This window comes from Stenella coeruleoalba (genome assembly GCF_951394435.1).
Source record: "Stenella coeruleoalba genome assembly, chromosome: 10".
Lineage (NCBI taxonomy): Eukaryota > Metazoa > Chordata > Mammalia > Artiodactyla > Delphinidae > Stenella > Stenella coeruleoalba.
In genome coordinates, this window is record NC_137156.1 from 79,013,319 (window position 1) to 79,039,338 (window position 26,020).

General features: G+C 40.9%; 1 protein-coding gene across 1 annotated transcript in view; it reads right to left on the minus strand.

Annotated features, from left to right (window-relative positions):
- Positions 1-1,308: 1,308 nt before the first annotated feature.
- Positions 1,309-26,020, minus strand: part of LOC307192970 (cadherin-related family member 3-like) — a gene marked incomplete at both ends in the record, with an annotated part of 35,399 nt that continues 10,687 nt past the window's right edge. Inside the window, 9 exon segments of the mRNA XM_079934345.1 lie at positions 1,309-1,408; positions 1,410-1,470; positions 3,729-3,944; positions 5,456-5,538; positions 9,684-9,920; positions 11,763-11,940; positions 13,852-14,048; positions 15,040-15,147; positions 17,614-17,708. Of these exon segments, the coding sequence (XP_079790471.1) occupies positions 1,309-1,408; positions 1,410-1,470; positions 3,729-3,944; positions 5,456-5,538; positions 9,684-9,920; positions 11,763-11,940; positions 13,852-14,048; positions 15,040-15,147; positions 17,614-17,708 (1,275 nt within the window).

Sequence of the window (26,020 nt, forward strand, 5' to 3'; positions counted from 1 at the left end):
TCTCTTTTTTCCACCTGTTAAATATTTTCTTTGGTCTCCGTTTTTTTTTGTTTTTGTTTTTTAGCAACACTTACTTGTTGACTCTTTTTGAAATAGAAATATAAAAGACAGCATCCCACCTCCTTTCTGGTATCAGTTAGCTGTTGCTATGTAACAAACCAGTGGCTTTGAACAAGTCTCATTTATTGTTGTAGTTCACATGCTTGAGGGTCAGCTAAAGGTTAGGTTATCTATGCTGGCCACAGCTGGGCACTTCTGCTCACTTGAGCTGGACTCATGCATATGTAGATTGGCTGGGGTTCTTGCTTCAGGCTGGGCTCGACTGGGTGGGGTTAAGTGTGGATTTACCCTCTACCGTCAACAATCCTTCTGGTCTCTGCTATTGTGTCTTTTACAACCAAGGATCGTCATCAGAGAGCTCCTAGGTATTTAAGAACGACTTGTCTAAGTACATAGCTCTCAAGACTGGATGCCAACATTTCTTTGGCAAGTCATTAATAAGTAAAGTTTTCAGGCGGTCATTCTCCAGAGCGCTATAAAAAGAAAATTAAAAGCAAGGTCAGGGCTTCCCTGGTGTTGCAGTGGTTGAGAGTCCGCCTGCCGATGCAGGGGACGCGGGTTTGTGCCCCGGTCTGGGAGGATCCCACATGCCGCAGAGTCGTTGGGCCCGTGAGCCATGGCCGCTGAGCCTGCGCTTCCGGAGCCCGTGCTCCGCAACGGGAGAGGCCACAAAAGTGAGAGGTCCGCGTACCGCAAAAAAGAAAAAAAAAAAAAAAAAAAAAGAAGGTCAGTGGTGCTTTTTAAAAATGCTGAGAAAAATCCTGCATTTTTTTATGACTTCCAAAAACCAAAAAAGTTCTTTTCTAAAGATAATTCCCATTTCTGCTCCATGGGTCATAGGAGTAACAAGTAATGTGAATAAAAGGCAAGAGATCTGAATTCATATATTCAAAGATATTTATTCACCCAATATTCATGGAGTCCCCACTAGGTGTCAAGCATATGCTGGGGCTACAGCAGTGAGGAAAACAAAGTCTCCAGTCGTAACAAGCATACCTTCCACTGGGCAAAGTCAGGCAATGAACATGTATCAACTGAGTCGCTAGTTTGCAGCAAAACATATTCAGAGACTCAAGGTTGACCATACCTGCTGCCCTCAGTCAGCACTGAACTGGAAGATTACAGAAGGCTATAAACACAAACAAAGCAGCTGGCCTCACATCTACAATTTAATTTTAGGTAGCCAAGGGTAAAGTGCCTGATGATAGTGACAGACACTGAAAAAGCAATCAGAGACCCAGGAAGACACTACCGTTGCATAAGAATTTTTAAGGATGTAGACTCCTCAGGAGGATGGGCCTCTGGGATCAAGTATATGTTTGCCAAGGACCCCTCCCGGTGCCTGGGGGTTCTTCCACTTTCTTGCATCTGTTCTGCTATTATATTCATACACGTTCCCAGAGAGCAGGGGGAGAAGGACCCAAAACACAGAGAAAGTGAATTATAATGAAGTTACAAAGCATTTATTCGTCCCAGAAAGAGTTTACTGAATGTTTGCTGTATAGCCAGCCTAGTGACGAGTTGTTCATCTTCATAAGTTTTGCTTTGTTACCAAAAGAAAAATTAGAAGCAAAACTTGAAGCAGCATGTGATTTCACATGCATTAAACATTGCCCCTTTAGCACGAGAGAGCCCTTTTGTGGTGAAGGAACAGTTCTTTCTCTTGACTGTGGTTGTGGTTATATAAATCTGTATAGGTGATTAAATGTCACAGAACTAAACACAGAGAATATAAAAAAATAATTGCATGTAAAAACTGGTCAAGTCAGAGCAAAGGCTGTAGTCTAGTTAACTGTATTGTAGAAATGTCAATGTCCAGGTTTTGGTGCTGTGGTTATGAAAGATGTTGCCTTTGGGGGAAGCTAGGTGATGAGTACACAATCCTCTCTGTACCATTTTTTGCAATTTCTTGTAAGCCTATAATTATTGTAAAATCAAAAGTTTTAAAAAAAGAATACACCAAGCTATTTTTTAAATTGTCCCTAAAGTGGTGTGCCCTTTACTGTGTCTGAGTTTAATCAGTCAATCCTTCATAGAAACAATAATGTAATAAGAATAGTACAAGAGAAAATAAACAGGGTAAATAGGGTCTGATATAGTAGGAAGTCAACCAATTGTTTCTTAGGTGACTAGGGTATAATTAATAAATAAAATAATAACAATAATAGTAGTTGACTTCTTTGTTATTTACTATATGTTAGACTCTGTTTTTATATATTAATTTATTTAATCCATTCAACATCCTTGTGAGATATATACATATTATGAGCCACACTTTAGAGATAAGGAAACTGGGGCACAGAAACGTTAAGTAACTCGCTAAGGCCACACCATGTGTAAGTGGCAGACCTAGATTTGAACCCAGGGAGTCCAGCTACAGAGCTGTAACCACTAACCACCTAGGGTAGGGGCACATGCCTTCTTTCACTTTGATTGGACTCCATGAATAAAGACTCCATGAATAAAGCAATGCCTTATGCATCATATTCTGGGTTCCCCAGAACATTTGATAAATGATGGAATGTCCCAATGCAAACAGCTAACCTTACTTTTATTTTAAAACGTTTCTCTAAGTGTCATGTGACACTTCAACGTGCTGAGTCACCTCTCAAAGATCCATTAATTGAAAGATGATTCTTCTTCCAGGGCCCCTGGGCTAGGGTGAACAATGCACTTCCCTCACAGACCCGTCCCTCCGCCAAAAAATTCTATACCATTACTCAACAGTGCACACTGGAACTTGAAAACGAATTGCGGAGTCTGACACTTAATCCTGTCCACATGACTGGAGTTCAGTCCCTGTGAAAGTCATTCTGACTGTTGATGTGAGTGGACCTGATGTTTTCCTCACAATGACACACTCAGGAAGCCTAATCACTACACAAGCAGCAAGCCTGGGGACTCTTACAGGAAGAGGAAATGTATACTGAATCATCAGGCCAAATGAGGACCTTAATATTCTTCAAACCTACCTCTGTCTCTTCTCTGACGACAAAACCTTAGAGTCGTTAAAAACACGTACCACATCATCAATACAGTAGTATTCACTCTGGAGGTTTTTCAAGAGTCCTTTGTTGCTAAAATAATTTAGAGCCTCACACTTTCTCCTACTGTGATGTCCAAAGAACACACCTTCGGTAACTAACTTCATTCTAAACATCACCTCTTAATGAGAGGCAGCCTAGGTGTGAGTCCAGTTCTACAAACCCTGAGTAACTTCACATAAGTTTCCCAAACTCTGTGCCTGAGTTTCCTCATCTGTAGAGTAGAAATGATGATAATGTTGTCTACCTTGAAGACTAAAGGTAAAGATTAACTACATCAATGTATACAATGTACCTAGAACAGGAACCGGCACAAGTGCTAGATGTATATTTGCTATTATTATAATTCTTTAATCTCATGAGAACTATTGTTGTAATGATTTGACAATTTCAATTGTAATAAATTAGAACTTAACACATCATCTCTATTACATCAAAACCTGGAGCTTTCTAGGGACTTCCCTGGTGGTCCAGTGGTTAAGACTTCGTGCTTCCACTGCAGGAGGTGCAGGTTTGATCCCTGGTCAGGGAACTAAGATCCCACATGGGGCATGGTGTAGCAAAAAAAAAAAAAAAAAATTTTTTAATTTAAAAAAACCCAAAAAACTGGGGCTTTCTACTTACCAGGGCCGTCGCTGAACAAGGATGACACCTCCACAGTGAGGTTATATTGCTTCACAGTCTCGTGGTCTGGCTCTGTGATGGGCTCAGTCATTCCAGAGAGAGGGTGGATCCAGAATCTCGGTATAACCTGGATGCCACCATTGGTTATCTTGTACGTCACACAGTTTGGTGGGTTGTGTTCATCAATGGCTGTCACTCTTCCAACTTTGTAGAAAGCTGCCAATAATGTTTATTAAGGTTCATTCTTGTCATGCAGATACACCATTTTAAAAAGCTTAACATGTCTTTGCCTTCCAAATAGTATCATAGTTTCTCAGAGGGTCAACCTGCATCCTTTTAGACAAGGCAGTGTGTCTGAAAAGCACAGCTCTACATGATGGAAGGTGGATTTATAGACGGTCCACTTTAAGCCACATGGCATGGGTCAAATGATATGAGTTAACACTAACTTTATAAAAATAATAAGTAGCTTCCATGTTGTGCACATTTGTTTTCTGCCAGGCATTATACTAAGATTAGCATCAGATAATGGCTCACCGCACAGATTCTGAAACCAGACTGCCTAGGTTCTGAAACTCAGCTCTACCACTCGCTAGCTGTAACTCATCAGAAAGTTCTGTAATCTCTCTGGGCCTCATATTCTTTATCTGCAAACTAGGAATAATGACAGTATCTACCACATAGAGTTGCCGTGAGGATTAAATGAGTTAAAATACGTAAGACATAGCATAGTGTCTGGTATATAGTAAGTGTTATCTAAGAATTAGCTATTATTTATACACATTATCTCATTAAATCTTCTCAACAGCCTTATGATGTATGTGCTATCACTGTCCCCACTTTATAGATAAGGAAACTACAGCCCAGTGGTACTAACTTGCCCAAGGTCACGGAGCTACTAAAGGTAGAGTCAGGATTCAAATCTGTGCTTGCTGAGTCTACAGCCCACATTTTAAAAATGACTTGCTCTAAGTTCAGTGTGCAGTTCTCCCAAATAACCTTCTAGAAGAAACACAGGTGTGGTAGATGGGTTGCATTAATAGGGTCAGTGTCTTTACCCTTCTCATGTTCATGCTCTTTGTGTAACGTTATTGTGCCCTCCCACGTGGCTTATTTTGACCAATGGGACATGAGCAAACCTGCCGCCCGCAGAGGCATGAAAAGTCCTTATGTGCCTAGGCTTGCCTCATTCCTGCACCTCTTCCTCTGCCCTGAGACCTGCTCAGACTAGCCTGTTGGAGGATGAGAGGAGCCAGATCATCCAGCCGCGCCCACTGAAGCCAGGCTAGATCCACAAAAAGCCAGCAAATCCCCCCAATTCCGAGCAAGCACAGTCCAGCCAGTTCTCAGACTCATGGGCTAAACAAATGTTTGCTGTTGCGTTACTCTGATTGTTTGTGGGTTTTGTTACATGGCATACTTATAGATAACTGACCCAACAGAGTTACCCCTCAATCATTTTCTGCCTGGATAATAAACTCCAGGGAAGATACCTGACCTTCTCCATTTAGTGGAATTCCACCACACAATGACTAGGCTCACCAACATGTATTTTCTAGGACAGCGGTTCCCAACATTTTTGGCACCAGGGACCGATTTTGTTGGAAGACAATTTTTCCAGGGAATGGGGCAGGGAGGCGGTGGGGGGGGGGAGGATGGTGCAGGCGGTAATGCAAGCTATGGGGGGCTATGGGGAGCAGCAAATGAAGCCTCGCTCGCTCACCAACCCCTCACCTCCTGCTGTGCAGCCCGGTTCCTAACAGGCCGCGGCCCGGGGGTTAGGGACCCCTGATCTAGGACGTCTGGGTTACTGATAACCAAGAATGAAAATTCGGGTGAAGACATCATTTCATGTGCTGTCCCCACCCCCTTCAACCTACGGGGGTTCTTTCTCTGTTTGCATTCTTCCTTTACCAAGATTCATCAGTCTCTGAAAATGTATCATTAAGCAGGCAATGAACACAACCCAGAATACTAAGAACAGAGAAAACGCCTTTGTGAAAAGGGACTTACTGTTTTGTTATGGCAAATCCAGAATCTAAAAAGTCCAACCTATTGGTTGTGTGAAAGCATCACTAGTAAGAGAAAGGTGTCAGAACTGATACAGGATCACGGAAAAAATAGATGAAGGGTAAACTTGCCATCTCTAGCATACATTCCTGAGCAAAGATGGTAACATTTTCACATTTAACACCTGGCAAAGTAAAATGGGAAGGTTATTTTTCTGTAGGTGTAAAATTAACCTTTCAATAAAACTAAAAGCTATCTTGAGCATCTTTAGCTAAGTTTAAAAGAGTAATTATGAAACTGTAAGCCTGCCAAACTTCCTCATCAAAAAAACCATTAGAAATGAAATATGTTTTCCTTTGTGACTTGAAACCCAGCGTGACTTAATTTTCATGTTTCCCCCTCAGTCATTTCTGATCAAGGAATTTCTTTGCCTGTGCCTCCCTCCCTCCAGAAGCCTTTTGTCAATGAGAGATTCAGGTATTCATTACATACCATCAGAATTTTTTTTTTTTTTTACTTTAAAGATGATAGACTCCCATAATTTTTTTAAGATGAAAAACCTCATGTAGTCCTCAAGGCACACTCAAATCCTCTGTTCCAATCAACACAGCATGAAAAAACACCTCCACGGTAATAGATTTTTAATATCCTCAAGGTCCATAGGCTAAATGTTTGATATTCTGAGGAGAGTTTGTTTTCCGAGTAGTATTAACTTTCCAATTTCCTCCTTTAAAGCAAATTGCCAGTTGTGAACATTTTGTCTTCTCTGATGGGCATCGCCTCAAAACACCAACCCTTCCCTAATTTTATTTACTATGGTAGGGAAAATCAAGGGATGGTTTTAAAAAGCAAGGAAAAGGTTCTAGCACGTTGTAGAACGTTGAGTGTAACATTCACTCAATGAATGTTAGTGGTTATTTTAATTATTGGTGTTATTGTTGTTATTATTACTATTATTATTATTGGCAGTGCTGTCATGGCTACTGTTAGTATGTATCATGTAATTTCAGTACCTACAATGATCAGTTAATCCTCATCGCAACTCCCTGACATAATTCTTACAAGCTCCATTCTACAGATGCGAACTCGAAGGCACACAAAGGTTGTGGGAAGAGCCTAAGGTCACTTAACTGACAGTGGCAGAGATAGAATTGGAATCCAGTTCTTTTTGACTCCAGTTCTGTTTGACCCCAACCGTTACGGTACTTCTGCTACATCATGTCGCTTTCTTATGAAGACCTAGACGTCTTCTCTCTGCTACAGCGGGTCAGTAGCCAGCTATTTGGAGATTAGTACACATTAGAATGACTCACTCATCTCTTTGTATGAATTCTCAGCACTTGTTTTCAGACTTCTGGTGTCAGTCATCCAAATCCATCCCAAAAAAAGCAGCCTGGAATACTAAACAGAGAACTGGACCAGAAATGATAGCATTTAGCTGTCATCTCTGCCACTCACTAGCTGTGTGACCCAAGTCTCTCTCCAGACCCAATTTTCTCATTGTAAAATAAACAGGTGCATCTTTCCAGCCCTCCCAAATTGGTGATGCTGTAATTAAAAATTCTAAACCCTTCTCCTCAGCTATCAATAAGGCATTAAATTTTCCTTAAGGAAATGTAGAAGTGTTCAACACATTTAGAAAGTTTTGCCTTCAAAATATAAAACAACATTTCAGGACAACTTTGGATAGTTGGAAAAGAAACCGACATAAAACAGTTGATTCCCATAAAACACTAATTTTTTTAAATGTCAGTCTTAAAAGGTAAAACTATAGACATGTTAAAAAGAGCAGAGGTTTCCAGAGGTTAGGGGAAAGGGAAGAGGGAATAGGCAGATCATGGAAGACCATTGGGGCGGAGAAACAATTGTGTATGATACCGTAATGGTGGGTACATGTCATTATACGTTTGTCAAACCCATGGAATGTACAACACCAAGAGTGAGCTCTCATGTAAACTCTGGACTTCGGGTGATAAGGATGTGTTAATGCAGGTTCCTCAATTGTAGTAAATGTTCCACTCTGGTGGGGGATGCTGAGAGTGGAGGAGGCATGCATGTGTGGGAAATCTCTTTCCCTTCTGCTCAATTTTGCAGTAAACCTAAACTGCACTAAAATATAGTCTATTTATTTTTAATGCAAGTCTCTTTTAAATTCTACATTGATTGTCATTAACTTTGGAGGGTCATGGAATCCCTTTGATAATCTCATGAAGACTATGGGTCGTTTCCCTTAGGGACCCTCAAAGCCAATGCTCAGACCCTCTGGTCCAGATTTACAACTTATAAGCTAGGAGATAACGTTCCGTTAACTCTAGAACCCCCTAGAACTAGAAGAGCACCACAGAACTGGGAGAATGCAAAGGGAGGAAAGAAATTACAGTAATGAGGCTCCCTCATTACTCAGAAATCAATTCTGAGTACTTCTGAAAGAATAGCAAAAGTCTATGGGGGGAAATCCAGGATGCTGTTTACAATAATTCTATTTACATGCAATTTTTCTGAAATAGCCTGGTCATATACTGTAAGATTCAACTGTGTTATGTTCTAGAACTAGGATATAGTTATTTATTTTACAGAGAGGTTAAGAACTTGCCCAGAACGGCATGGTGAGGCAAATAAAGAACTGAAATCCAAATACGTGGGGTTTTTATTTCCTAGTCTTGCCTCAAAACAACTGTCTAAAGAATGTGTTTGTCTGCCAAGGAAATAAGCTGGTTTGAAGGAGTGCGGGCTTCACCCAGTGATACGCTTGCAAATGTTTAACAACCAGCTCTCTGGGGGGGGAAAAAAAAAGAGTGTGTGAATGTGTGTGTTTGTAAGTGTGTATGTGAATATATATCCACATAAATACATAAGTTTATTAAAAATTCTACTGATATAAAAGATGTATAGAATAAATTTTACAAATAATAACAAAATATACAATGGCTGCATTATGAGAAGGCCACATGGCAGAGAGAGGTGGCTACTCTTTGCTCTTTCATGAAGGGAATGAGCCATGGAACTTGGCATTGTTCCACAGTTTGCATTAGAACTGGCTCTAGGACTTCCCTGGTGGCGCAGTGGTTGAGAGTCCGCCTGCCGATGCAGGGGACACGGGTTCGTGCCCCGGTCCGGGAAGATCCCACGTGCCGCGGAGCGACTGGGCCCGTGAGCCATGGCCGCTGAGCCTGCGCATCCTGAGCCTGTGCTCCGCAACGGGAGAGGCCACACCAGTGAGAGGCCTGCGTACCGCAAAAAACAAAACAAAACAAACAAAAAAATGACAGTTTTCCATCGCATTTCAAAATGAACATCAACCCAGGAAACCTCTTGGCTCAGTGCCTAAGCTTCCAAATTCACAACATATATAAATGCTCAGCCTGTAACTTGTGGAGTTTTCCAGAAAATTTAGGGTTTGGACCAAAAAATGAGAGAGATCATCAGTGGCTTTCTCAGCCATGTCTTCTGGCTGAGGGGGAGTATCTGGTGATGTTTTGGTTAAGGAACAATTAAGCCAACCTAACAGGGATTGGTACTTTGAAAAAAAGACCCGTGGAAATTAGAAGGAGGATTCTCCCAAAGCAGAATTCCATCTTGTGAAGGGGAAAAAAAAAAAAAAAAAGCTTACTGTGTCCATCCTCTGCTAACGGTGAAGGTTTACAATCTCAAGAGGGTGGGGAAAGAAGGAGCTGATCTATCACTCCCAGTGCCAGGAGAATCAGCCATCATCACACGTGTAGGCAGACTTATCTTTAAGGAAATCAGTGTGATTTTTAGCCTCCGATTCATTTCCCCAGCTAAATAGGAAGTAAATTATATTGTACTCGTGACAAGAAGGAGAAAATGATGGTCGGCAACAAATAATGAAGGACTTGCCCAAATGCCTTCCAGCAAGACAGCAGAGAAGGCCAGATTCCTCTCTGCTGTGTCTCAGCTCCTTTTGCAGAGTCTACCAACACTAACTACACGGTGGCCATGAAATGACTCCATCTCCTTGGGGAAAAAAACTCCCTGGAGATGCAGCACCTGGTGCTCACCTGGATGAAATTTCCAGCAGTTGGCACTTGCTTAAAGAGTTGTCCAGAACCAATGGCCCCCAAGCTAGAAGCGTAATGGATCACATCAGGAGGTTCATCAAGGTCATGACACAAGAGTTTTGCAACTACTATATCTTTTGCAGTCATCTCTTTGCCTGTGTATCTGTTTTATTTTGCAAGGAGAAAAAACACTTTAGGTGGATAGTCTTAAAAGGTAATGCTTTTCCCATAAATATCCACTAGTTTGGATAATGCACATGTGTGACGGCCGTACTTATCCTGGGACAGACAGTTCAGCTATGAAGCATCATCTGGGAGCCATTTCCCAACGGGTGCTATGAATTTGGTCTGACTTTGTTCCTTTTCTGGGAGTATTTCCTTTCTACACCCAGCTGGGTACTTGTTTGGAAGTCTATCAGGGACATCACCTCAATAGAGCAGGCGTAGGTTGGAATCAGATAATTCTCAGAGATTGTTCCAATCTACAGCATCTGCATGGTGTGCTCAAGAGGGACAATCTTAACCTAGCGGTCATAGTGGACTTACTTCTATCTCTGTATAGTCACCCATTTCTTCACTGGGCTCCCTCTGCCCCAAATGCTCACTTTTAAGCCTCCAACCTCTAAATCCTAGTCATTCTTCAAAGACTCACATAGATCTCACCCCTTGAGAAAGCTCCCCTGAATACTCTAGTCCCACGTGTTCTTCTTTTAATGTAAAATCATCTTGTATTTTTTACAGTCTTTTTACGTGTATTCATCATATCATCCTGACAAGATACAACCTCCTTACAACAAAGGAGCATAGCAAATACTCCTGTCACCTCCAGGGGCTATAGCACTGGGGTCAGCATGTAGCAGGTGTTTGGTTAATTAACTCTAATCCCGGGGAAGGAGGGGGTGGAGAAGAAGGAGAAAGAAAAGGAAAAGGAAGGTATCATTTACTGAGTGTCTGCCAACTCCTATACAGAACAGATTCCAAGCATTGTATTTGATTCTTAAACCAATGCTATGAGGTAGATGCAGTTATCATCTCGATTCCAAAGGCAGAGTAAGTGGGGCCCAAACAAAGCCACATGGCTTGTAATTAGCAGAAGCTAGGTTTTAGTTCTCATTAGATAATCAGGAATAAGGCTTAGGAAACAGGGCATGAGGTGGGGTGGGACAGCTGTCCTATGTGTAGTTGAGAGATTGGTTGGAGGGGGGAGGGGAGACACAGAAAAGTGACAGAAACGTAGGTCCGGAGACTGAGCTTCAAATAATAAAAATAGCCATACTGACAGAAATACAACCCCATAATCCCTTATCCGGATTCCAAAATCCAAAAGCCCAGAACTCAGGATTTTCTCATAATTTATTGAGATCATCAAAGCCTGGCCTAACCTGACCTGCCAGATCTTTTTTTGTCCCACTTAGTGTGACTGTTTCTATGTACCACTGCAGTGCTATTCATTGATGTGAATAGTGGGCACTTGCAAAATATATGATAGACACACCATATTACCTTTCTAAAATTCAAAAAAATCTTTATCTTGAAACATAGCCAGTGCCAAAGTTTCCAAATAAGGGATTGTGAAACTGTGATAAATAACATTTATGAAATTCACACCACAAGCTCAGCACTGTGCTGAGAATGTTTTTATAAATTATCCCATTTATTCTTCACAACCACCCTAAAGAGTAAGTATTATTGTTATCCCATTTTATAAAGAAAGAAACTGAAGATCAAAGGGTTTCAGTAAATTACCCAAGATCACAGAGCTCACATGTGATAGAACCAGGATGCCAAGCCAGGTCTGTGACTCCAAAACTTAAGCTATCAACAACTTACTGTCAGATCCAGGAAACCTAGATTTCAACAGGTCATTTCTGAGGACCAGAATATGAGATTAAACAAGAGTCACTGTGTTCACCAACCACATATCCAGCTGAGCCAATAAACATAGCAACGCCTCTGCTTTCCACTCACTTAAAATGTTTAACCCTGACCACCCATCTCAGCTCACCTGATCAGATATCGATCACAGCAAGGTGCATTGTCGTTAATGCCGTGGATATAGACAGTCACTGGAATGGCCGCATACCACTGGTCATGGTCACAAGCCTTAATGGAGAAGGACTGAGCACATGCAAACCCAGCTCTCTCCACATCAAGGCAAGAAGCAGTAACCACAGTCCCACGCTCTGTAACAAAACAGCACATCTTGCTGCAAACTGGCCCAGGCTGTCACTCTCAAAATTACTTTATTATATAGTGATGGAAAAAGTAAAGTGTGAATTATGCCCTATTCGTTAGAATTAAGAATCTGACTCAAAAGGTAGACACAAAATACCCTCATTAATCATATTCTGTTAGCAAGTAGCAAAACAAAAAAAGGGTTTTGGCTTAGCAGAACAGGGAAGACTTTCTAGAAGAGGTGGTCCTTATTTTAGGCCTTAAAGGATATGTAGGATAAGGAAGTGGCAAGTAGAGATCATTCCCAGCAGAGAGAACATCATCCATGAAAACACAGTAATGAGGTCATAACTTATCAGACTTCCTTCCACCCAGTCAATCCATGAATTCATTCAATTTCAACAAGCATTTGTGGAGTGCCAGCTATGTGTCAGAAACTGTCTTGAGCACTGTATGAGCCACAATTAAATCCCTGCCTTTATGGAATTAACAATCTGGGCTGAGAGGCCAACACTAAACAAGTGTAAACAAGAAAAGAAATTCAAATAGTCACATTATTAAGGAAATGAAAACTGTGATGTGATTAAAAACAATGTCTAAGGGTGAGGTTCTGAAAAATAAAAGGACAGAGGTCTCAAGGCAGTCAGCTTAGTCATTTGGCTGCCGACTAATGTAACGGACCAGGGGAGACAAGGAACAGTATGAGGTTGGAGAGAGAGGCAGTGGCCAGAGAAAACACAGTCTTGGGGATGAGGTAAGAAGTCTGGATTGCACTCCAAGTGCAAAGAAAATTACAGGAGAATTTTACAGAGATCCAATCTGGCTTTTAAACAAACTCATTTTAGCTGCTCTGCTCAGAGTATTGGAGGGGGGAAGTGGGAAGGCAGAAGCCCAGTTAAGAGATCTATGCAGTAATTCAGGTTAGAGGGGATGATGGCCGCCTTCACTGGGATGCTCCCCCCACCCCCGGAACAGAACCTGGGATAAGAATTTGAGTGCAAGTAGTTCATGTGGGAGGAGAGCCAGGGCACTGTGGCACGGGAGAAGTGAGATAGTAAAGGAAAGCCTGCTGATAAAAAAAAATGCATTCATTATCAGACAAGTTATTGCTCTGAGCAACTAGAGCTTAATACCCCTGGGGAACTCTGGAAGCCAGCACAAAACACGCGCTCAGAATCGTCCCTCCAAGGGCAAGGAGCTGGAGTATTCATACACCCATTCTCTTCAGTGATTGGTTGAGAGCTTGTGGGGGTGGGTAGTATTTTCCCAACATTTGTAACCTGCTCTTTGTGGAGAAGGGACAGGGCAGATGTCAGACCCCAAATCATCGCTCAAGCAAAGAAACACAGATACTTACTGGCAGTTAGAAGTCAGGCCACCAAAATGCTAAGGCCTGAAGACACAGACAGCACCTGCTACAATGGCTTAAACCTGCAGATGTGCTAAAGATGAGCACCTGTCTTCTCTGCTCGGCCCCGGAAGAAGCCTTACATTCCACATAATCTGATCCACACCCCACCCCAGCCTCAGCCACAGCTGATTGGACAAGAAGTGAATGACTAACTCTAGAAAGTTCAAACCGATTCTCTCTCACAAAAACTTGAACGTAGAGCAGAGAGAAGAAGGATCTAGGTCTGAAAAGATGAACTAGAAGGTCAGTAGAGTGGAAGAGCTAAGGTCCTCATTCTGTAGCAGCCATGAAGAGGCACAGGTTAGCTCATGAGTGGACAAAAAACTAGGTTTTGCCAAAAGTTATGCACCAGATGCATATTAAGCATCTACCATTTGCTTCTTGTAGGGGTTCTGAAAATGAAGACAATCTGGTATCTACCCTCAAGGAACTCAGTCTTGCAGAGGAGATGTAATATAGATGATAAGAGAAGGAAATAAGAGAGAGAATTTGAACAATCTCAACCTACCTTTGTCAACTGCAAAGTAAGCATTCCTTGGGTCTAGTTCAAAGGTTAAGCCTCCGAAGTAATCTTCGTCGGTTGCCTGGCATACTCCAACTGTTTCCCCAGTTGGAATTTCCTCATCCAGTGTGATGTCGACTTTATGGTGCAGAGTTGAGTTTACAGAGGTAACACTCAAAATAGCATGTTCCATATTGAATAATCTTGTTTTAAAGAGGAGACAATTAGAGTGGCATTTGTTTGGTGTATATTGTTCTCCACCTCTTATGGTGTTGGAGGGGTAGGGACTAGAGGTAGTAATGATGAAAGTGGAAACTATGGACCATGGTATTAACCCATTTGCTGAGCACTTGCCTAGAGTCTAGACACAACGCTAACCACTTTCCATGTTTTCTCATTTATTCCTCACAGCCGCCCCAGGAAGTTGGTACCATTTTACAAATGTGGAAAGAGATTTTAAGAAATTCAGTAACTCTAAGAAGTAAATACCAAGGTGGCTAAGAGAGGATTTGACCCCTAGCCTATCTGGCTCTAGAGACTGTATGCTTAACCATTGTGCTCTTAGCCCTATATTGTAAGAACCAGTTTCTTAAAAATGCTGTTCCCTCGATATGGTTATAAACTCCCTGGTGATAATTATCACCAGAATTTTCCTTGAGGGCAGTAAAAGAGAATCCAGCCCATCAGATACTAAGAACATATTGCACTAATAACACCTACTTCTGTTGCCATTTTAATATATTTTATACTTTAAAAAACTACTTTGGGGCTTCCCTGGTGGCGCACTGGTTGAGAGTCCACCTGCTGATGCAGGGGACACGGGTTCGTGCCCCGGTCCGGGAAGATCCCACGTGCCGCGGAGCGGCTGGGCCCGTGAGCCATGGCCGCTGAGCCTGCGCGTCCGGAGCCTGTGCTCCGCAACGGGAGAGGCCACAACAGTGAGAGGCCCGCGTACCGCAAAAAAAAAACCCCAAAAAAACAAAACTACTTTGCTTTCAGTTATTAAGAAAGCCTTTTCTTTGGAATCTTAAGAGATTGTTTACATCTGACTTACTTTCCTTCTCAGCAAAAAAAAAAAAAAAAAAAAAAGAAACCATTTCATTCTAATGGAAATTTCACTAATGAATTTCAGAGACTACATTTTCATATTCAATTTTCAAGGCCAAATTAGAAGAATACATTTTATTTCCTTACCTGCAGGTAAGAATGGGGTCCTTATTGTTGACATTGACGAGGAAAATCTTTAGATTCCCAACAGTGAACAGTCCTCCGGGATCAATCACTTTAATAACTAGTGAGAAACTGAAAGGGCAGCCACAGGAAAGACAGCTAAGATTTTATAATAACTGACAGACTTTCACAGAAATAGAATCTATTGGACTTTAACTGACCAGTGGAAACAATTGATTCATTTAGTTAAAATGTCAGTCAAACAAGTTGTTTTTTTTGTCTGTGTTTTTTTTTGTGTGTGTGGTACGCGGGCCTCTCACTGTTGTGGCCTCTCCCATTGCGGAGCACAGGCTCCGGACGCGCAGGCTCAGCAGCCATGGCTCACGGGCCCAGCCACTCCGCGGCATGTAGGATCTTCCCGGACTGGGACACGAACCCGTGTCCCCTGCATCGGCAGGCGGACTCTCAACCACTGCGCCACCAGGGAAGCCCATACAAGTTGTTTTAACAGTTGGAAATGGCTAACACTTTGTTAGGAACCATATTAGTCAAATCCATTGAAAAGACAGGCAGAAACTTAGAAAAGTCTGTTAATCCCCATCAATCATACAAAATTGGGGAATTCCTTAGAGTGGTAGAGCAAACAAAGCTATGGGTATGGGTTCTTACCTTTAAACATTGACTTTTCAATATGGAAAACTGATTGACAAATGCAAAGGAGAAGGTGTTAAAAACACTTCAAAGTAACGTAATGACAATGGGGAAATATTAGGCCGGTTAGATGATTAAAGGGTTTTTATCTCAGCAGAGATATTTACGGGTTTGAAGAATGAAAGTACAGAATATATCCTGATGGAAAGATGAATGTTGACACCCATAAACTGTGTCCTAGAGTCACCAATGGTCCCAATTTGCCCAGGACTATCCAGTCTAGCACTGAAAGTCCCACACACATCAGAGAAACTTCCCAGGCAAACCAGGATGGTTGGTCACCTTTCCAGAAAAAAAAAAAATCTATTTTAACTTGAAATATACTGACAATCGAGACCAGAATTAATGTTTTACTTCTATTTATCCTAAAAATCAAATCAGTTCTCAATTTTCCTCTTATTTTAAAACCTCTCTTACAAAAAGATGATTATTTAGGAGACAACTCTTGACAAAAATCATAAAGCCAATCCACTTTTGAGAATAGAGACATTTCTTTCATAATTCCGGGAAGTCTTAACCACAAGAAGAGCAGGAATAAGGTGTGGGCAGGATTACATTTGGTCTAGCTGGATGCTGAAGAGTAGACTGCAAAGGAATAAGGAAGACATGAGCCTTGCTAACTCTTTCATATGGATTTGAACAAGTGCTTTCACAGCCCCTAGATCTCCTTTAAAGAGAGGGAATTGATGATTCCCTTGCCAATGAGGCATTCCAAAATTTCCTTTCCTCCCATTTATAGGTCTGCTCAGTGACCCTGGAAACTCTGGAGTTAGGAAAATTGAGGAGTAGTGTGCTCTCTGTAAAGTTTTAGTGCAGATCCACTGCAAAATTTTAGCCAAAGAATTATTTATTCAAATTCTTCAAACAGAGCTTCAGGCTTTCAGTGCCAGCTCCTCTGATTTCAAAGATGCTGAAAAAAAGGAAAGCTTTAGTTTTCCCTTATCAAGAAAAAAAGTTAATTTCTTAAACTCTCATTAATAAGTTTTACTACAATTTGTTAACAAATTTAAGATTTGTAAATATCTTGAATACACATAATCATTTTTCCATGATTATGCCAGGCCAACAAAAGAAAAAAAAAACTGTTACGGACATTATCCATTATTTCCAGAGCTATTTATGTGATCAGATAAACATGGGGGCAGAGGATTTTGAGCGTAAGGGGAAATGGATAAAGATTTTGGCAATTTCTACCTCCCAAATATATAATGAAAATACAAATTTAGGAGTGTTCTTCTGCGGACTTCAGTCACATCCCATTTTTGAACCCTCGATCTGTTTTACTGAAGATGCTAAGACAGGATATATCCCATCCTCAATTTTCATAATCAGGAAGAATGTCCTTAAGAGATTCAGGAGCAAGCTAATTGGAATGGTTTAAAGGTCCATTTTGTTTTCCCGTAGAGCACGTAGATGCAGAACATGAGACTGAAAAGGGTGGTCATAAAAAACATTATAAAAGTAGAAATAATAACTATGAACCAATCCCCTTCAGCAGATATGGAGGAAATAAGGAGAAATTGTCAGTCCATTAACTTTTCAAAGCTGCTGGATTACATCGTAAATGGATTCTGTGTCCCAGCCATCTGGAGGGAAGTCCCCACCGCCTTCTATGGCAGGTCACAAACGCCATCACCGAAATCACCTTGTTGCTTAGAGCTGAAGAAAGTGGATGATTCAGAGAAAGGCCAGATTAGCCACATCTATACCTAAACCAGTAATTGTGCAATTACAGTTTAGATGATGATTTCATATCTAAGGCAATGCCAAAAGCATCCTCATTTGGGAGCACATTAAGGCCAGATGGGGTGAAATACTCTTGAAAAGGGAAATATGAACCAAAGGGCAGGCATTTTGAGTAAATGAAAAGCCAGTAGCAGTATTTACCTTCTAGCTTCGTGCTCAAAATCAAAAACTGCTGATGTAGAAATTGTTCCAGTGCTGTCGATTGTGAAGCCAGAGCCCTGCGAGGAAAGGAAGTACTGTTTATTGGACAGGAAAGAGAAAGGAAAATATTGCAGGGACATTGACATAGCTAGGTTACGCCCACCTGCAAAAACCAGGACTGAAATCTCTTTGTGCTCTGGGCCACCCCCTCCCTCCCCCCCACCCCACATGAGAAGATCCTCCTTAAATGTTTGCCAGTGATGATGATGATGATGAAATTGTACTCCAGTCAACTGACTTCAAGCCAGATCATTTGCCCTTAAATATTAAAACTAGATTTTCCTAATACAATACATTCCCTATGTTATCTGAACATTTTTCACACTCCAACCAAAGCTAAAATTAAAAAAGAGTTAGATTTAGAAAAACATGATGACTGTCTAATGAGAACTTAGAGATTATTTTGTGTTCATTTGGTGGTGCTGAAGGTACACTTTTTGTCGGGGGAGGGGGACTTGGGGGACAGAGCTGTGGAAGGGGAAAACGGAAATATTAGGATGTCTGTTCATCTCATTTTATGTGTGTAGGTACAGGCAGTCCTTTATTAAGTTGTTTTTTTCTTTGACTCTCATTTATACTATCTTCTAGTTTTCTGTTAAATGCTGCAAATACATTGTCTTTTACTGATCACAGCTCTGCCATAGATACTGATAGTATTCCCCATTTCACAGATAGGAATTCTGAGGCTTAGAAAATTCAAGTGGCTTGCCTCCAGTCTGAGAGCTGAGCTTTCCATAATGCCTCTTTGCTCACCACACTGCATCCCCAAGAAAAATGCTTTCTTTGTTTTGTTTTTGTTTTTTGCCAACGAGGGTAGGTGTGGTCAAGGTTTCTAGAATAGGTAAGAATCAAATGATTAGAAAAAGCTGGGGCAAAAAAAAAAAAATCCGTGGGAGGATTAATATCAGTAGTTAATTATACCAAGCACTACTGGTTTAATAATTGTGTAGACCCAGAGATAATTTAATAGAGAAGACTAAACCCAGAAGGATTGCAAAGCTGCCTAAAAATCTTTTGGAGACATTTGTGACCTTTTAAATTTATTGATTTTCTGATGAATCACAGTGTTCTGATGAATTTAAATTCATACCATCCATTTCTACACATAAAAATAAGATGGAATTGAGTTCTGCTTTTTCTGTAGAACAATGTTGTAGAAATTAGCATTCAGGAACTGCAGGAAAATCAATACTTACTTTTGGGCAAACAGAGGAATAATGATGCCCATTTCATGGTGGAAGGACGAAGGATGGCTGGTAGTTACATTACTTGAGAGTGCTCAAAAGCACTGGTTATATGTAAAAATACATGATTATTTGAAAGACACCCGCATTTATGTGTGTAACGACTCAAGAATTGGCAGTTCTCAATTCAATTTCTACATTACAGAGCTGTCAACAGTTGTTTGGGAACAACGTATAGCGGGAAGCTGTATTTTTATGAGGTTTAATTTTTCATAAAATGAAACGGTCTTTAAAAAAATCGATGGCACTTTTATGAACAGCTGCCATCGTTCGGAGAAGGTTGGAGCTGACGGTTGCTAGGCAGCCAGGGCCATCACTGGGAAAGCCACCGAAATGAACGATCCCCAGCACAGGAAGTTAGTCCAAGGGATGAGAAATTAACTCCCTGCGGAACCAGGCACCTTAGATTCATTTTTCTCCATTTTGTCTATAACACCACCATCAACTGGTACAGAAGTATCTCAGCCATAAGAATAACAATGGCAGTCTCATCCCAGGTTCAGAATTATGACAACATCTCATGGGGGGGGAAGTATGGCAAGGGGAGCTTTACGTCCTTCTGGATGGACTTACCTTCAAAATCCAGTTTATTCCCTTCTCTGAAAGGCTTGTTCATGACTATTTGCTCTCAGAGAAGCTCAGGGATTAGAAATGTCAGAGCCCAAACTACAGGCCAAGCCCAGCAAAGAGAGTTAGGGCCTCCGTGCTTCAGGAGCAGTGACAGGATTCTTCTGGATTTTTCTGTGTTAATAAAAACAAATGTGGGGCTTCCCTGGTGGCGCAGTGGTTAAGAATCCATCTGCCAATGCAGAGGACACGGGTTCGAGCCCTGGTCCACTAGGCTAGCTGACATTAGAATCTGAACTCTTTGCTGAAATACTGTGTGAACTTAATAGTTTGTCCCAAGGTAATATTTTCTTGAAGGAAATTAGTACAGAAGTATGATCTAAATGTTTTCATAACAAGACATTCTGTGATGTTTTTAAAGCACAAATACTGGCTAATCACAGATCACCTACAAAACCTTTTTATAAGAGAGACACATTCTCAAGAAAATATTTTCAAACTATAAAGGATATGATTCTAGACTGAACATTAATTATGTTAGTATAACCTTGCATTTCAGTCCTATTAGAGCACTCCGTTACATTCACTTTATAAACAATAGGAATAGTTTGCTACCTGTACACTTACACTGGAATATTAGAGCCCTCATTCTTTCTAGAACAAAGCCTTATTAACCATGTCTAACACATTGTCCCAGTGGCTAGCTAAAGTTACAGACCTTTAATGAAGTGCTGATCATGGTATCTTTGCTGGTTGAACCTAGACTCTGCCTCAGAAGCCTTCTCTATCCATCAGAGAGGGTATGCAAGTTGAAACAGATTTGCCATCCCGGGACCGAGCCAGATGTTCCCAGCGGACTTGCCCAGGTATTTATTATACACCTGGTAGCAGTTACAGCATCTGAAAAGCTAACTTTACAAACCATCTTGCAATGTTTCTCGGCCTGTGGCTCAAGGACCACCTACGCATTAAGAACCTTCATCCGCGAGTCAACCGTTAAAACTGGGATTCAGTGGGAATTCATTACACTGTTCTCTCTACTTTTATATATGGACGAAATTTCCAAAAGTGTTTATTAGATACGCAGACCTACTTGATTCAGAATACCTGGGGCAGGGAAGCCTGGGAATGTAAATTTTTAACAGGCTGACAAGAGTGACTTCTAGGTACCCTAAAGTTGGTTCTTTTAGAGTGACTGTCAACCTTGGCTGTACAGCACAGTCACTTGGGGAACTTTAAACATGCCAATGTTCAGACCACATCCCAGATTAATGAAATCAGAATCTCTGGGCGGGGGCGGGGGGGGTCATCTGGGCATCAGTATTTTTCGAAACTCTTTGGATATCTTCACGGTGCAGTCACGTCTGAGATCTATTGATACAGCACATCCTACCTCTTCTCACCCATCAGTAGTCTATTTAGGTCCCACATTTTTCATGCACTGAAAGGTACAAAGGTATCCAAGGGGATCTGGGAAGAGCATGGATATTATCTCATACTGCCTCTAGAACTTCCTTTGCTACAGCAGCTGAAAACAATTGTTGGGCCAACTTGTACTAGAAAGCAGAGTTAGTTACCACACACACTCTTTCACAGGTTTCCACCAGATGGGTTAACTCTGCATGATTTAAAGAATGGTTTATATAGATGCTCCTAGAGTCCAGTGGCCTTAAATTTTAGCCTCTGTCTTAGGGATTCCCCAGCAACTGATCCACAGGTGAAAATTTCTGTGCAAGAGATTTATTCATTAAGTACTCCAGGAAGACTAAAGTGGAAGTTGGGGAAACAGGACAGAGAAGGGGAGGAAGCCAAGCAAATTGCTACCTCCAAAGCCCACAGAAGCAGTTTCAGCCTGATGCCACAGGGAAGCTGTGGAGGGGACCTCATGCCCCTGAGTCTTCCCCACTCACAGAAAAGGAGATGGGGCTTTCCTACCCTTGCACCCCTCATTCAGTGGTTAAGGGCTACCCCAGAGAGATGGAAATTCCCAGGTGCTTCCTGCCCTTGGAAGTGCAAGAAAAGTCCAAGGACCGTCCTCCTCTTGCTGAAGGAAGCAAAAACACATTGAAGTTGGCGGAAGCAAGCGGGGAGCATCACACAGAAAAGATACAAAGGTATCCAAGGAGATCTGGGAAGAGTGTGGCTATTATCCCCTACAGTCTCTAAAACGTCCTCTGTTACAAGCAGCCGAAAACAATTGTTCGGCTGACTCAGGCTAGAGAGCAGAGATAGTTACCATATTAAGAAACCCATCACCTTCCACGGAACAGTTCACTGTCCCATATTCTTTGATAATTCTGATAGCAAGTAGGATTCATTTCAACTCTGAATTGATTGGTAAGGGCTACCCAGAGCATTTTACTGAGAAAGACCACGAGCTCCGGTTGGAAAAGTGTCACGTTCGATTAGTGATGCCTGCCACAAGCAAATGAGAAGGCAATCACAGTAGGTACTCTCAGAGAACTTTGATATCTAAGATAGCACTAGATTGCCTGGGCAAGTTTTTAAAAACACTGATGCCTGGATCCCACCTCCAGCGATTCTGATTTAGTCTGAGGAGGGAACCTGGCATCTGTGTTTTATTAAAGCATCCCAAGTGACTATATTATTGCCGCAAAGGTAAAGAACCACAGTAACATTCAGATAAATCGACATGCTGCTTCCCAGTTGTCCCAGGAAATGTTTTCAGGCATACTTTAAAAGAACGAAATAAATCCTCCAAAACCCAAATATTTTATTTACAATTCCTTTCTCAGTCTCATAAAAATGTCTTTTCGAACATGAACAGCAGAACACTTTTGTTTGTTTTGTCTTTTCTTGAAACTTCAATACAACGTGGACTTTGAATAGGCTAGTCATGGCCAAATCTTCAATTGCCTTGTATGAATAGACTTAAATTACTGATTTCTATTCACACATTCTTCAAATAATTACATTTTGATATGCATCTCTGAAAGGCAATGGTCTTTACCTATTGAAAACATTGCTAATTGTAAGGCAAAAAACTAACTTGTCTGATGTGAGTCAATGTAATTGTTACAAGATCATTTAGCAAGAGCATGACTACTGGCTAAAGTATGTTACAAACTTGCATGCCATCTTGTGGAGGATGGTGCAAGTGATGTAATTACAAAGTAAATACTCCAAAAAAATATTTATTAAAAATATGACTGTGGTTTTCTCCAAACATCTGCCTTTTGTGTGGAGAATTAAAGATTTTTTTTCTAGGCAATTAAAGCTTTTCTTAAAATCACTGTTTTCCCCAATTATATACTATTCTAAGCAAAGTTTTTCTTTAGCTTGAATAACCCAGATAATTATCTCAATTCTCAAATTCATTTAGCTAGTATATGCCAAAACGATATATTTCATCACATACCAGAACTTGACAAGAATGTCATATTGTAGGATTTAACCCTTTCTCTTGGTGTCACAAAGAGATGAAATTTTAAGGTGAGGTTAGGGTAGAAGACCAGGCCATTGGAGCAACGCAGAAATAAATCTTTTGGATACATACCCAGAAGTGAGATTGCTAAATCATGTGTAGTTTAATTTTTTGAGGAACCTCCGCACTGTTTTACATAGTGGCTGCACCATTGTGCATCCCCATCAACAGGGTACAAGCTTTCCAGTTTCTCCACATCCTTGCCAGTACTTGCTGTCTTTGTTTTTGTTTGTTTGGTGGTTGTTGTTTTCTTTTATAACAGCCATACTGACCCTTATAAGATGATAACTCGTGTTTTTGATTTGCATTTCCCTGATGGTTAGTGACATTGAGCATTTTTTATAGACTTCTGGCCATTGTATGTCTTTGGAAAAATGTCTGTTCAACTCCTCAGCCCATTTTTAAATTGGGTCATTAGGGGGTTTTTTGCTATTGAGTTGTAGGAATGCCCCCCACACACAAATGAAACTTAAAAAATTGAAAGTGTAGATGCTATCCAAAGGAAACATGGGCCTTTTCCCTAAAATGATTATACTTAAAAACAGGCCATTAAAACCAGAATTGCCACCCCAAATTATAAAGCAAAATTTACATATTCTGGTTTCTAACTCAATAGACTGATCTTTTTCTCCCTTTAATGTTTATTTTTACAGCTGAGTTATACCATAGGAGTATATAATTAAAATCCTCAGGTCCGTAATTATAAGCTCTACTGCAATATAACTGTTGAGTCTTTTGATGATTCCATCACTAATTATGCCTCTTAGAAGATCCAAATATCACTTTACCATAAAAATCTGACCATCGTCGGCTTTCAGTCAATATACTTGACTGAACGGAAAATATTATTTATTTCCATATAAAATCTGTGGGCTGCAATAATTCATTATACATATCAGAGGGAAAAATAATAAAACCATAGAAACAGATTTCTTTTTGTCATTAAATGGTATATCTTTTTTTTTTTTTTTTTGCGGTACGTGGGCCTCTCACTGTTGTGGCCCCTCCCGTTGCGGAGCACAGGCTCCGAACGCGCAGGCTCAGCGGCCATGGCTCCCGGGCCCAGCCGCTCCGCGGCATGTGGGATCCTCCCGGACCAGGACACGAACCCGTGTCCTCTGCATCGGCAGGCAGACTCTCAACCACCTCGCCACCAGGGAAGCCCCTAAATGGTATATCTTTTATCTTTAAAGGGCTACCGTGAAACTTCCAGAAATTATTCTTTATTGGAATTAAAAAAAAAAATCTTTCCAGCAAGTTATTAGTATGCTGGTTTAGTTAGCTGATTATTTCCTTATCCTATTACATAATGCCCAAAAGAAAGTAAAAGTTTATTAATGAAATGACCATATATATCCAAGATCTATATTCTAAGATTTGTCACTAACTTTGGAATACCTTGTATGAGATATTTTACCTTGAAATAGAGTGATTAAATCTTATTTCACGAAAATAGTACCATTTTATCTAACTTTCATCCTTCTCACCCTCAACCCTACTCTCATCTCTCCCACTGTCCCGCCGTTTCTTGTCCTCAAAGCCAGGGCTTATTTTTACAAGCTACTAATTAACTGTTTTGATAGACACAGTAAGGCACAACATAGTACTCTGAAAACTAACTCTGAGGGAATAAGTTTATTTCACCATGAAGAAAGGAAAAGACAGAACACATGTTGAGCAAGATAGCTCTCTCCCTGCTACTTTCTGTTCATGACAGTCAGAGGCATCTCTACTTCCCCAGGAAGTAGGATTCTTAAAGCAAAATTGAATTGAGACAATGTACATAGGTTTCTAAAACTGCCTCTCTATGTAATAGATAATAGAAAAAGCCACATGCAACCCCCTTACCACCACTACTCCCACCACCATGGAACCAGGAAGGTTAAGATGGTCACATGGGGGGAGGGGTTGGTAATATGGATGGAGTGTGACATGGAGAGTTGGGGTACAGTGGAGACCCAGGGAAGCATTGGAAAGACCTCTGCGCGGAGGAGTAGGGTCAGCTTCAAGTCACCAAGGGATTTCAGTACTATGGGGTGGGAAAGAAGGGGGATCTTCTATCTGCAGCCATTTTTTAATCATCCCTAGATGGACCCCAGATATTGCTGACTTGCCCTTTCTGGAAATTCCCTAGCTGCCTACTCCCCACTTTCTGTCTGAAATTAATATAGCTACTCCAGCTTTCCAGGAATTGCTGTTAACATGGTATTTCTTTTTCTACCCCTTTACTTTGAGCCTGTTGGTGTTTTTATATTTAAAGTATGTTTCTTACAGACGTTATATAGTTGGGCCTTTTTTTGGTTTTTGTTTTTGTCTTCATCCACTCTGACAATCTCTGTCTTTGAATTGATGCATTTGGACCATTTATATTAGTTGAATTCATATCTACCACATTTGTAACTGTTTTCTATTCATTGCAATTGTCCTTTGTTGTTTCCCTCTTTGTTTTAACTGAACATTTTATATGATTCCATTTTGTCTTCTTTAGTAGCATATCAGTTTCACGTCTTAATTTTTTTGTTATTGCCTCAATTTCTAATGTACATTTTTTTTAATTTATTTTATTTTATTTTTTTTTTGTGGTACGTGGGCCTCTCACTGTTGTGGCCTCTCCCGTTGCGGTCCCGTTGCGGAGCACAGGCTCCGGACACGCAGGCCCAGCGGCCATGGCTCACTGGCCCAGCCGCTCCGCGGCATGTGGGATCCTCCCGGACTGGGGCACGAACCCGTGTCCCCTGCATCGGCAGGCGGACTCCCAACCACTGCGCCACCAGGGAATCCCCTCTAATGTACATTTTTAACTAACCTAAATGTAGCTTCACATAACACTATATTGCTTTCTAGAAACTGCAACAATAACAGTATAGGTAGCTTATACCAGGGTATTCCCGATTCCTCTCTCCTGCTGCTTGTGATACTGCTGACTTTCATTTCACTTAACAATATGCTATAATCTTCTACTACATTGTTACTATTAAATAAAATTATCTTTTAGTGAACTAAAAATCGAAAATTATTTCACCTTTATTTCTTTCTTCTCTCATGCTTTTCCTTTCTTTATGTAGATCCAAGTTTTTTACCTACATTATTT